Source organism: Taeniopygia guttata, chromosome 5, assembly GCF_048771995.1.
Source record: "Taeniopygia guttata chromosome 5, bTaeGut7.mat, whole genome shotgun sequence".
Lineage (NCBI taxonomy): Eukaryota > Metazoa > Chordata > Aves > Passeriformes > Estrildidae > Taeniopygia > Taeniopygia guttata.
Genome location: NC_133030.1, coordinates 40,942,854 through 40,955,480, shown reverse-complemented (window position 1 = coordinate 40,955,480; position 12,627 = coordinate 40,942,854). Strand labels below are relative to the sequence as shown.

Below are 12,627 nucleotides of genomic sequence, written 5' to 3'. Positions count from 1 at the left end.
ATGTTATAGCTAATTAAGAAATAAGCAAAAGCCTAACTGAAAGATGACCAATAACTGATGCACAAGTTTGGTTATATATATATACTTATATTTAGATATTTATAGCTAGTAATTAATAAATAATACATACTGTTAAAATTGCTCTCTCTCAAATGATAGTTATCAATTCTGTTACTAACAATATAACATGCACACTCATAAGCATTACTGCATCAGTATTTTAGACCAATTAAATACTCTGTAGTTAAACACTTGCATTCTGTATTTCTGATACCAACTTCAGAACTGCAAAAAGTTGTCATACTTGTATGATTTAATACTGTTCTTCATTTGCAATAATTTTTCTTTTCTCATAGCTACAAGTATATGTTTTACATAGTCACAGGTTCTTAAGGGCCTTTAAGTATTTTTATGTATTTGAATTGTGTAATTTAAAGAAGCATTTTCAATACAAAAGTAAACTATAAACCAAAATTATATTTTGTGCTTCATATTTAACTATAAATCAAGAACATTACAACAAAGCATTAACAAAGCATTAGAAAGTCCCCTTAGAAGAACATCATACAATCACATGCAGACTACATGCAATAGGAAAGCCTGTCCTTCATTTGCAATAGAGGGTAATGGAAGCTAAATTTTTCTTGTTCTCAAGCAACTCAGCTTGAAAAATAATTAACAGTGAATAAACAGAACATGGAAAAGAGGCTAAATCCTAGATACTCACAATCTGAAGCACGAAATAGTAAAGCCATACAACAAACAAATGTAGGCATACTTGGTGAACCAGACAAAGATAAGTTAATGCTACTGTAAAATCTCTCTTTCATAAAGAGAATATTGATAGATTTTCTTGTTCCCCTTTTTTTTGTCAGAATCACTACACACTTTCAACCAGAATACGTAAAATAATTTCATCAAGCTGAAGGACTTGAAAAAATTCACAATGCTTCACAAACAAAAAAAAGGTCATGATATTCAGACCAAACCAAGAGAGAAAACTGCCATTTTGGTAATTGTTACCTGATCATTTAAAAATAGTTAAAAACCTAGAAAAATGGAACTAGCAAAAGCATTTTTAAGTTCCAAATTTCTTTTTTTTCTGATATTGTATCATGGCATTGCAGGTGTACTTCATAGTACTTTCTGTCTGTTTGTCCTGATAAAGGACAAAAGAAAAGAAAGAAATGTAACTAACAAATAAATTTTTAAGTCCCAGATTTCAGTCACAATAATTTACAATTCTGTTGAAAATGAATAATCAGCTTGTCATCATCATAGTAATTTTTCCTTATATCCTCTGTTACTGCTAGACCTCAGCTGCTTTATTCATCTCCTCTCTTTACAGCTTAGCACATATGCTGAATCATAAGGATGACTGTGGAGGGTACTGCAATGCTGGAAGAGAGGTCAAAATTTCACCTCAGGGACTCTGGAAATAAAAATAAATTAAGTCAACAAAAAGTAGCTCTATTCATTCTTCTTAGCTCCATGTCCTACAACACTCTTAGTAAATTACTGATGTTGTAGAAGTGCCACAATCAGCAATATAGTTTTCCTGCTATTCTTTGAATATATCTCCACTGCACAATTAAATCCAAACCTTTCTTTCTGTGTATCACTTTATTTTCAATTAATGCTACTAGTTTGAAACCTATTTCTCCTTGACAGAACCAAGTTCAAATACATCTTGATGACAGGACAAGAATTTGTAGACCAGAAAAGTCTACATATAAAGTAGTCTAATAATTTTCAAAGGAAAAAGTCTGAATACAAACATATTAGAATACTTTCTTCAAGAACATTAATAGCTTTTACTTCCCTATTTATTTTAATAAATCTCATTTTCTTTCTTAAAATTATCTGATTTTTATTCTTAATTTCATATAATACACAATTTACACTCTACTTAGCATTTTCTCTACTTATGCTTTGTTCTGCACCATGGAGTGCTATTGGAGAAAACAAACTGAATTCTTTTTTTTGATTTAAGCAAACTCAAAGATGTCTCAAACCAGGAATTCACCTAGTGCATTCTGACACAAATGGTATTCAGTCAATAGGACTTGACAACAGCTAATCTGACAAAAAAAACCAGACAAACAAAACACCCCAAACCAAACCAAACCAAACCAAACCAAACCAAACCAAACCAAACCAAACCAAACCAAACCAAACCAAATCAAAAGAAATGCCCCCCTCCCCATTCTGGAAAGGGGTTAACGTGGATGTAAGATGCTGAGAACTACTTCATACTCCAGATCCACCACTTGCTAATTCACACTACTTGCTAATACAGGCATAATAAAACACAAAATTGCAACTTATAAACACTAAAGAAGGGTCACGGTAGGAGAAGCAAGTGAACCTGTAGGCCAAGCATATTAGCCTTTTTAGACCCCAGATTAATGATAAGAATGAAACACAAAAATCTTTTTTGATTATCAAAAGAATTCTTATGTAAACTCATTTGAGTATCTAAAATAACTAACAAAGTGATTTTGCATGAAGTTTCCTTAGAAAGCTGGCTAAGGAAACCAGCTTTTCATACAAAGCACGCAGTTTTGGGTGGTTGTTTTCAATTTTTAATAAAATCCAACCTCTTCTCCAACAAGTAACCAAAGCCAAATCAGATTCAACACTCAGTACCTAACTTGAAACAGTGAAGTATTAAGTATCACGGAAAACTTAAGGTACCTCTACAAGAGTTTTGGTACCTACAGACCTTATTGCATGCAGAGTTTGATAGCTATAAACCTTCTTGCATGCACAGTGATACTCTTCAGAGGGAAAACCGTTTGAATTCTGCTTTTATCACAATGGAAGTTTCCTCTATAGGTCGCTGTTACTGAAACAGGTGATCAATAAGCATACAAAACATTTTTCCTCTCTTTCATCCTAGGGTTTTGACATTAAATATTTAAATTAATTCCAGAAAGTGGCTTGAAAGTCTAAGCTGTGTGAATATAAAGCTTAGCCCATTATAGATGAGTCAAATAGCAATTAATGGAACAAGCTTGCATGCAAATTTATTGCCATTTTCAAAGAGGTGAGGAGTTTCTAGGTACCGAAGAGGGGATGAATGTTCGACTGGAAATTCATTAAAGTTTACAATTAAAGATACCAAGCTTGATCATGCCCTCAAATACTATGCAGACATGTATTTTCTGAATTCTGCACAACACACTGTTTGCAAAGGAACAACAGGTGATTTAACAATGCAAACAATGATGTGTCTCCAGGCATCATTCAGTCAAAACCTTATGGCAGCAAAAAGAAGAAATGCAGCATCAATTAAAATTTTGCTTCTAAAGCTCAAAAAGAAAAACCATAATCCCTCTCTTCAAGGAAACACTTCATTAACATTTACATATTTACTCACACTTAGCATTCATGGACTAAATACAAAAGTTCAGTATAACAGCTCCTCAGGGTAATTTCCTTCAGATTCTCCTCTCCCTCCACTAATGACTTACCATCTGACCTGCACTTCAAGCTGCAAGTATTAACTCAAAAAATGCAAGACCTCATGCGACCAAAGATTCACTGAAGTCGAAACTAATAAATAAACTGCAAAATCTTGCTTTCACTAATGAAATTTCAACTCCAGTGAAGCCAAAGAGTTTCATACTCTATTAACAGATACATGCCTACAGAGAAATCACAACTTCTGCTACGTCGGCGTGAGAGACAAACTGACACTACAAACACAGATTTGTAGTGTCCCTAAAATTTCTCCTACCATCCCGTTTGAACATCTCACCACTCAGATTTCTTAATGCTTTGAACACTGTGAATTACATACCCTGATCAAATTAAATAGAGCACTATGGCAAAAGATTAAACAGGTGTTATTTTTGGGGGTGACATTCGACACAAATCAGAAAACCCACGTAAGAAACCAAGTTTGTCCAGTTTCTTCTCTAGTTAAGTCTCCAGTGGACTAAATTTCCTACTTCAGAGGCAAAAAATACTTAATGATCTCCTAAATGTAGCCAAATATTTAACGGCATTTTCTCCTGGAAAATATTCATGCTAAAGCCAGCACAAATATATCCAAGGTAGAGAGTCAGAGCACACCTAATCATCTTGGAAAGTAAAGAATTATTATATATTTTCAAACTGGGTTTGTTTTTAGAAAACTAAGTAGTCAAGTAGTGAAGAAACTGCCCTTTTCTGAGATGCAAAAGATTCCTGATGCTCTTCAGCATTGTTCACAATATGCTCCAAATACAGCAATCACTGGATTGGTTTGGCGCTTGTGGAGATTCATTTGGTTTATTCTGAGAAGAAGCAAAGAAAACATGGATTTAACCATGGACTTCCTAAAACATGAATTTAGTCAAACTTTCAATAGATTATCTTTATTTAGGTACAGAGGAAATGAAATGTGACATTTTAAAGCACTGTTGCAGTGAAATGCAATCAGACTAATATTGCTAATCACAACCACTGCTCATATAAGTCGGCTTTTTGTGATCTCCCTTCAGGATCCCTTTTACTTAGCATTACCTCCAAAGAAGAGACATCTGTGAGCTTTACCTGAGGCGATTGATGTGAATCCCAATCAAACTGAAAATTATTTAATCAACCTGTCTTTCTTTACTCCCTGCAGTCACTGTGCAATTGCTAATGTTAAATCTCAAATTATTTTCCTTTTTTAATCGACTCTATATCTTACTCCATATCCTCTTTGCTTTGTCTCAGGACTTGGACTAAATTCACAGGACAAAAAGGGGTATCTTGCAGACAGGTGTCCTCTCTCTGTTCAACCATCCTGCTGGCAAGGAATTTCTCCATGCCCGTTTATGAGCTACCTCTCAGAGAAAGGGATGCAAATGAGAACAACATCAACTTGCTGTTGCCTTCCCAAAGGAATCCAGTCATTAGTGAACAAGCATGGTTCTTGGATCCTCTAAGTACAATAAACATTCCCTTTACTTTCACTTTCCTCCTGAAATAAGTTCATGACCAAAATCATCAGTACCCAACAGCAGCTGCCCGGTTCATAAACAACAGTTAATACAGCATCCTATCTCTTCTTTTCCTGTTCCCAAATATCAGTGGCAAAGGGAAAAATAGGGTAAGTACCTTGAGAGAGTAGGTAGGAGGATACTGTCAGATATACTCCTGCCAGCCAAGAACTTGATTAGCATTCTTAATCAAGAAGTGCCAAAGGGTACCAAAACACAGAGTATAAAAATAGACTTCTAATTAAAAGTACAAAAATTAACACCCCACACTGTGGTTTAGTTTGCAAAGGGATCACCTCTGTCCCGAGTCATGAGGCATTGCAACTTGCCACCTGAGTATTCCCAAATTAAGGGTCCAAGATCTGTAAATTTTTTTTTTCATTTATATTTCTTGTTTTTACATTTCATATAACTCTTGGGTTTACTACCACAGTAAGACCCATTCATTTCTGTGCTGAGAATGCCCTAATGCTCTGTAAATCACAGGCAACACTACTTTCCTTTATACTACTTGGTATAAAAGGAGGAAAATTGCTTTAGCAGAACAAAAACAAAAAAATAAAATTTAGCAAGAAGCTGACTTGCTGTAAGTACAGACATTTATCAGTGATTAGTCATTAGTCGAAACTGATAATGATGGGAAGTCAAGCATAGTGCACCTCGTCATTGTTTTCAATGATGATAAAGTGCTGCCTGCTGCCAAACAGCGCCTCAAAATGGAGAAGGATTCTTTAACTTGCTTCAGATGAGCAACTGGGTGCCTGCCAATTTTTTACATGAACAGTCATAAGCATGTTCCTGCACAGCAGGATGTGGTCAAACTACTCAAAGCTGTAAAACCAGGTTTGCTTGCCAGTTATGCTATTGCTTCAAGATCAGTGTACTAGAGATGATACTTTGCCAGCCATGAAACCACTGCTATTCCTTAACAGCAAATTATATGTACCTTTAATATTTAAAACTCTATATAGAACTGACTGTTACCAATTCAAAAACTCCCACACTTACAGAATTAATTAGAACTGGAAACATATCAAACACACAATCTCCTAATCTCTTAATGAGCTTTAAAAAAATCACTTCCTTCAAGCTGTACCAATTCAAAGGTCCCCTTTCTTGTCTAAACCAGAAGAAAAGTAATTGTAATGACTTACTCAAGTCTTCAGCTGCCAACCCTGTAATGATATTAACATTCCTGTCCACAAGGTGTGATGTGGCTCATAGGTGGCTGAGACATTGTACTGCATTGCCTCCTGCTGGAAACCACTTCTTTAGAGTATTTTATGAGGATCACACAATGTGACTATGCCATATGGAATCTCTACTAAGTGTCTGTCACAAACTGGATTACTCAAGCAAGACAGATTTCTCAAGAAAGTTTAAAACTGTATTATTATCAACTGGAAAAATATTTTTTTTCCTTGAATAGGTTAAGACAAAACTGAATGTTATAGACATGAAAATGATGTTTTATTTCTTTCAGAGGATCAGTCATAAAACACACTGAAGATCCTCAGTATCACACAATATCTGTTCACTAACAAACATATCTTAGCAAATACAACCAAACTGTTGAGTTTGTTTTTTTAAGGGGGTTGATACAGGAGAAGGTGGATGTCAATGTTTAGCCATGCTTTAGTTGTTTGTTTATTATTCACTTGAAAATACATACTAAAAGTAGTATCAAATATTTGAGTTTATACCATGTCATTTGTTTTCACACATACAAAAAGTAGTTTGCATATTTGCTCAGCAATCTAGTGAAAGATCTGAGATTACATATACTCGCACAGCTCAATACAGATAGAAGTGCCTCAATCTGCTTCCTAGTAAGAAGCAATGCTCATGCCGGAAATCTCACACAGAGGTTCTTGGATGTTACAGCTAGAAAAAACATTTTTATGGCCTTTCAAAGACATGGAGAGTGCTCTTCATTTTTTGAAGAATAAAAGAATTGTTCAAATAAAATCCAAACAGAAGAATGACAACTAGATAATCATTGAATATGCTGCAACTGCAGTCCAATTAAATGCAGCTCAGTAGTATAGCTACCAAAAAAACCCATGATGAAACTGAATTTAAAAGACTAGCTGGACGTAATTAGTATTTACTGGTAATAGGAAATGCATAGTTTATAGAATATTCATTCTTTAGAAATGTACTCTATTCCTCACTTGAAATCAAAGCAATGTGTTTGAGCTGTGAAGGTTTTCACATTATTGTTTCTTACTCAGAAAAATCAGAAATCCTGTAAATTAATCCCCAAAAGCTAGACACTACTGACGTTCACTGTGCTCAATTGCCAAATGCCAGGCTATTGTGACGAAAATCACAGTGAAAAGTAATAAATGCAGCTTCACTAAACACAGTCAGTCCAAACTCCTGTTATTTTGTAGGTAGTTCTCTATCATATGGAACCAGATATAGTGGTCACTCAAATGAAGTTGAGAGCAGTCTCCAGCACTACACAACAGCAACCAGGAACAAAGCAACACCATGTGTCATGAAACATTCAACCTACATTGCCCAGTGACCCCTGAATTTTACTAATGTATTTTCCAGAGGACAGTCACAGCATGCTAATGGTTTACTCTATTTCTGCTTCTTCTCAACCTGCTCTCAATTCCCCCCTTCATATTTGATGTCACTTCTACAAAAAGAAAAAGATTTTAACTTGCATTCTTATGAATGCCTGAGGCAACCCCAGATCTAACTTTCAATAATTTGCATTTGTTATGCTAAGCATATACATCCCCTGAATTACATCTAGTCCCTTTGTGGTCTAATGTAGAATCCCTCTCCTATTGTTCTTGCTGTTAGCACTGTAATAACTACTGCTATTGCAATGCTAACCAAAGACTACTAATAATTCAAGTATGGTACGAATTCCCAAGGAATCATCAAGTGAGAAACACAGGTTGAAAAGGTAGCTTCAATTCCAAGGACCTATTTTCTAGATTCAACAGTAACAGCTGTAAAAACATCACAAATTTGAAAACACATGATAAATAGTTTTATTAATAACAATTAATTTAAAACAATGGTGGTATAAATGGCTAGTGATACCATAGTACTACAGCTTAATATCAAATATTTATATCTTCATTTCGTGAGGATTTATTACTCTACTAATTTATTTTTTCAGCTGCACTATCTAGTTAACATGACCTGTGCTTTTTGCTGATATAGCTAAAGATGGCTTTGCCAGTGGTGACACTTGAGCCATTACTATCCAAAATTATTATCTTTATTTTCAAGCTGTTTACTTGGAAAATATTAGTCCTTAAAATGCCCAACAATGAAAGTCTTCTGACATTCATAGAAGTTGTATGGTCCAAGTATGCACTTCAACAAAGAATCAAAAACTGAAATAATGAAAACAAAAATATCAAGAGATCCTTCCTTTTTGCTGAAAGCTTTTCTGTTACAAAATGCTCACTTTTTAAAGGCCCTGTGCAAGAAGAAAGATCATAAACTTTTGGAAGGGCTGTTGGATGCTTCCCAGTAGCTGTGCTGGGAAACATCCCAGCAATAATTTTATAAAAGCAAAAAATAGACGGAGAAAGTAATAATAATACATTAAGATAATACATCCATGTTTTTTTGCAATACATACTTGACAGACAAACAAAGTATTTTAAGCAACAGGCAGATGGGGGTTTCAAGGTTAAAGTAGGAAAGAATGCAAAAAATCACTGAAAAAAGTGTGAAAATCACAAAGTTTGTAGAGGAGGCAGTTTTATTAGAGGATTTCTCAATAGAATATAAATTCAATTAACATTATTGATATCATTAAAGATCACAACCCTGACTTTAAATCTAGTAGAAATTAGTTACAATTAGTGGGCCAACTTTGGTTACTTACATTAAAAATCAAAATTTTCAATATTGGAAGAGTCAGATGAAATTTGTTGCCTGGCATAAGGAGCTTCATCCAGTCTAAGATCTTTTCTCAGGAGATATATACCCTACTTGGACTGTTCCTCCCTACAACTTATTCCTATTGAGTTAAAATTCTGTTTAAAAATGGTGGGTAAAAAACGTAAACTCAAACCAAAGAAACAACAGAAAAACTCTTCCATGAGATGAGACGAGCAAGGAAACTCTCTTTATGGTGAAGAGAATGAAGACAATTACTGTTCTCTCAAAATAGGAAATTGCAGGCAATGAGTGATCTGAGCAGAAAAAAGAACACAGATTCTTTCAAGTCACCTAGATGGGTAAGACTTTGAGAGTCAAGGACCACATGCTGATTTTTATCTCCTGAATGTAAAGCAACAAAGGGAGGAACTGCTTGCATTGTTGCATGTGGTACTGTTACCTTCCTTTAATGTATATTTTTGCTACTCATAACCCGTTATAAATCCTTCTGTCCCAGTTACCTGTCATCCAATGCATTTCACCATTACAGAATACTGCAAAACTAAGCCCTTAATAGCTTTTTATATTCGTCAACTCACTGAAAACAATTGTGTTTTAAAAAGAAGACAGATAGTAATGAAGTGCAAAAAATACAAACATAACTTTTCTCAGAATCCACAGTGATGCCATTTTAATGGACACTACTACCATGAAGAAAAACTTGATTAGTAATCAGATATTTACTAGAAAGGCTCTCCTTTGAAATTTTCAAGAGAGAAAAGTAAACAAAATAATTTTCTTCCCTGAAAGTAAACCAGTCCCTGCCCCCCTCCAAGAAAAAAAAAAAGAAAAAAATAAATTTTTTACTGAGTGATTATCTACTTGTAGAGACTTACTTGAGATAAAGCAGCATCCCGTTGTTCTATTACTGCATTCATTTCCTCAGCTATTATTTTCTTTTTACGTTCTTTGGTCCTGTGTATTCGGTTCAGAATTATAGCTCCATTCTTCAGTATATCTATCCCTGAGTCTGCATTGTTTATTCTGTTCAGTAATTCCTGTAATGTCTACCAACAGCATTATATGTTAGTCAGACATGAAGTTTTAATATATTTTATTTAATATAGGGTTTTAATTAATAGGCACATGTGAATTGTAAATTGACTGAGTGAAGTTATTGAATTTTCATATTGCAGCAAAGATGTACATTATTAGTGTGTCAATGCTTCTTTTTCCCACATCTTAGTTCTTGAAACCCACTCAATTGAACTTAAGCCTCTAAGATATAAGACTGACATCAAGAAATCTCCTCAGAGAATGGCTTACCATGTCATTTTCTTCAGGGTTAATATTTTCTAGCCTAGAAAAAAGGGACACAGAAAGCCTGATCAGTAGCATTTCCTTAGTGCAGCAAAATGAGTTCGCTTTTTAAATCTTTAGAACCTCAAGTAATTTCATTCTACTAGTCTTTAGAGTCAACCATGACACTGAACATATTAAAGTGCCACCTGCTCGACTCCATCTTTCAATAATGCTCCATATCTTCAGCACTGACTTCAGACTGTTAAGTTATTAATGTTTACTGCTATATATGACTACAAGGATCAATTGTTCATATGTGCTTAGATGAAAAAAGTTCCCCAGTGATAGAAATGACTGATGCTTTTATTTTATTTATTTCTGGGTTTACAACTTTTACATGCTGGGCTTTTTTTTTTGTTTTGTTTTGTTTTTACAGCACCCCAAATGAAACAGAGCATGAATTTTGTTCATAGGGTTTTTTTCATTTTTAAGTAATTCTTTTTCCACCTCTTTCTTCCAAAATGAGGGGAAAATCCCAAGCCAGTTGAAGTAACTTTAAAAGTATTTTGATTTTATATCTTGCATAAAATAGGAAGCTAAGCCAATTCTCGGCAAGGCCCTTATTTAATTCTGGAACAAACCTGCCTTCACTTTCCTCCCTTTCTATTTCAACAGAACATATATTGACCTGTCAAATACAAAGATGATACGAGGAATTTAGTCATACAGCATAGAATACTGGCTGTGTAAAAGTAGTAAGTGATAGCATAAAAATCTAATAAATGGGATAGTACACATTTTATTTTACCTAAGGTTAGTTAAATGGACAGAGATCTGTCTTCTGGAAAAATGAGCATATTAAAGTTACCTTACCACTCCACTGCTACTTACTTAATGGTGACTCCTACTAAAAGTAGCCTACGATATTTTAAGACAGATACAGTACTATTAAACATCTTCTACACAGCAACACTTCAGCAGTGCTGTGACAGGTACTGCTCCAAAGATATGATTTTAGCTGAAACACATTATAAAACACTTGACAGCACACTACCACAATTTCCATTAGTTTTTGCAGATAACAGTACATAAGGCATAGTAAATCAGCCAGTATAGAAATTTTTAAATTAAAAAGAAATATTTCAGAATATACTATCAGTGTATAACAGCTGTTATATTTATATGGCATTCAGAAGCAGTAACTACTTCAACATATTCAATCAGCACCAGAACTAAACAAAATAAATGTTAACCTTTGTTGGATTTGACTTGTGTTCCTAAGGTAACACAAATAAAAAAATAACAAACATAACAGTATTAATTATTATATTATTATAATGAATTCTCAGATCTGGATCCTTGGTTTAGATCCTGCTTTAAGATCCTGTTTAAGATCCTGCTTTATGTTTTCACATTGTTCTAAGTACCACTTCATTTGGGACTTAAAAATGGATCTCCAGCTCGTTTGTATTCACAATGAAAAGAACAGTATTTGTCAAAGTAAATTGGCAGGACTGACCCAGCTTCTCCAGAGAACTTCTACACTGCTAAAAGTGTGGGGTCAACAAAATCACACAGCCAACCAAGAGGCTGGGTAAGCAAGATACCTTAGGGAGAAATGGGAGTGGAAAAAAGAACATTAACTTCTGCCATAAGCATACCTTCAGCATCTTACTGCTACAAGGGATCTGTTTTTAGGTATACAAACACCTCCTTAGCTGACAATATTTTTTTTAAAGTAGCATCCAGAGCTGTGTATTTGCCCTGTTAAGTCTCCTTATGTGCTGTGCATAGACAATGAATAAAAACTTCATGTAATAAAGTTCATGTAATAAACAACAATAACCAAGGATTCCTCCTCCCCCAGTTCTAAACACATTCTGATAACATTACTCATAGGGCCAACAGGGCTGAAAGAATTTTGGTTGTTACAGTTAAATAATGAAATTAGAACTGCTCCAGTTGCTAATTTAAAGAAAGCATTAAAGCATTCAATAAAGGTTGCAGGCTGTTCAATATTGCACTCTTGTAAAGTTCTCTGATTGGAGTAAGTCCAAAGCAGATGGAAAGAGTGACCTGTGCTTTAAAACTTGATAAGTGAGGCACAAGTATCCGAAGTTCTTTATAAAAACCGCAAACCTCTATGCGCTCCGCATCTGAGACAGGGAATCTGACCTTTTGAACAACCACCATTAGAAAAAAAGGAAACTATCAAGGGTGGTAGCTTGAAAAGAAAACTGATGTTCTCCACAGGGAAATCTCCTAAACCAGTTCTAAGACTGTGAATGGCATCAGGGTATCAGACCTCTCTGCAAAGCATGAGAAAGAACACCCAAGTCGATGACAGCTAGTACAATTGCTGTTCTCTAAATGATAGCAATAAAATATAATAGCTTGGCTTCAAACTATCAGTCAAGGGAGTTACTGGCTCTCCTGGGAACAAGTACTACCTTGGCATTACCAGTGTTTCCAGCACCTTCTGCAATGACAT

At 34.8% G+C, this 12,627-nt stretch overlaps 1 protein-coding gene across 7 annotated transcripts in view; it reads right to left on the bottom strand.

The window, feature by feature from the left end:
* Positions 1-12,627, bottom strand: part of MIPOL1 (mirror-image polydactyly 1) — a 185,893-nt gene that overhangs the window by 109,703 nt on the left and 63,563 nt on the right. For all 7 annotated transcript variants that reach the window (XM_072930225.1, XM_072930226.1, XM_072930227.1 and 4 more), the window contains 2 exons: positions 10,161-10,194; positions 9,731-9,901 (listed from right to left, as the gene is read on the bottom strand). In XM_072930225.1, coding sequence (XP_072786326.1) covers positions 9,731-9,901; positions 10,161-10,194 — 205 coding nt within the window. The remainder of the gene's footprint in view (positions 1-9,730; positions 9,902-10,160; positions 10,195-12,627) is intronic.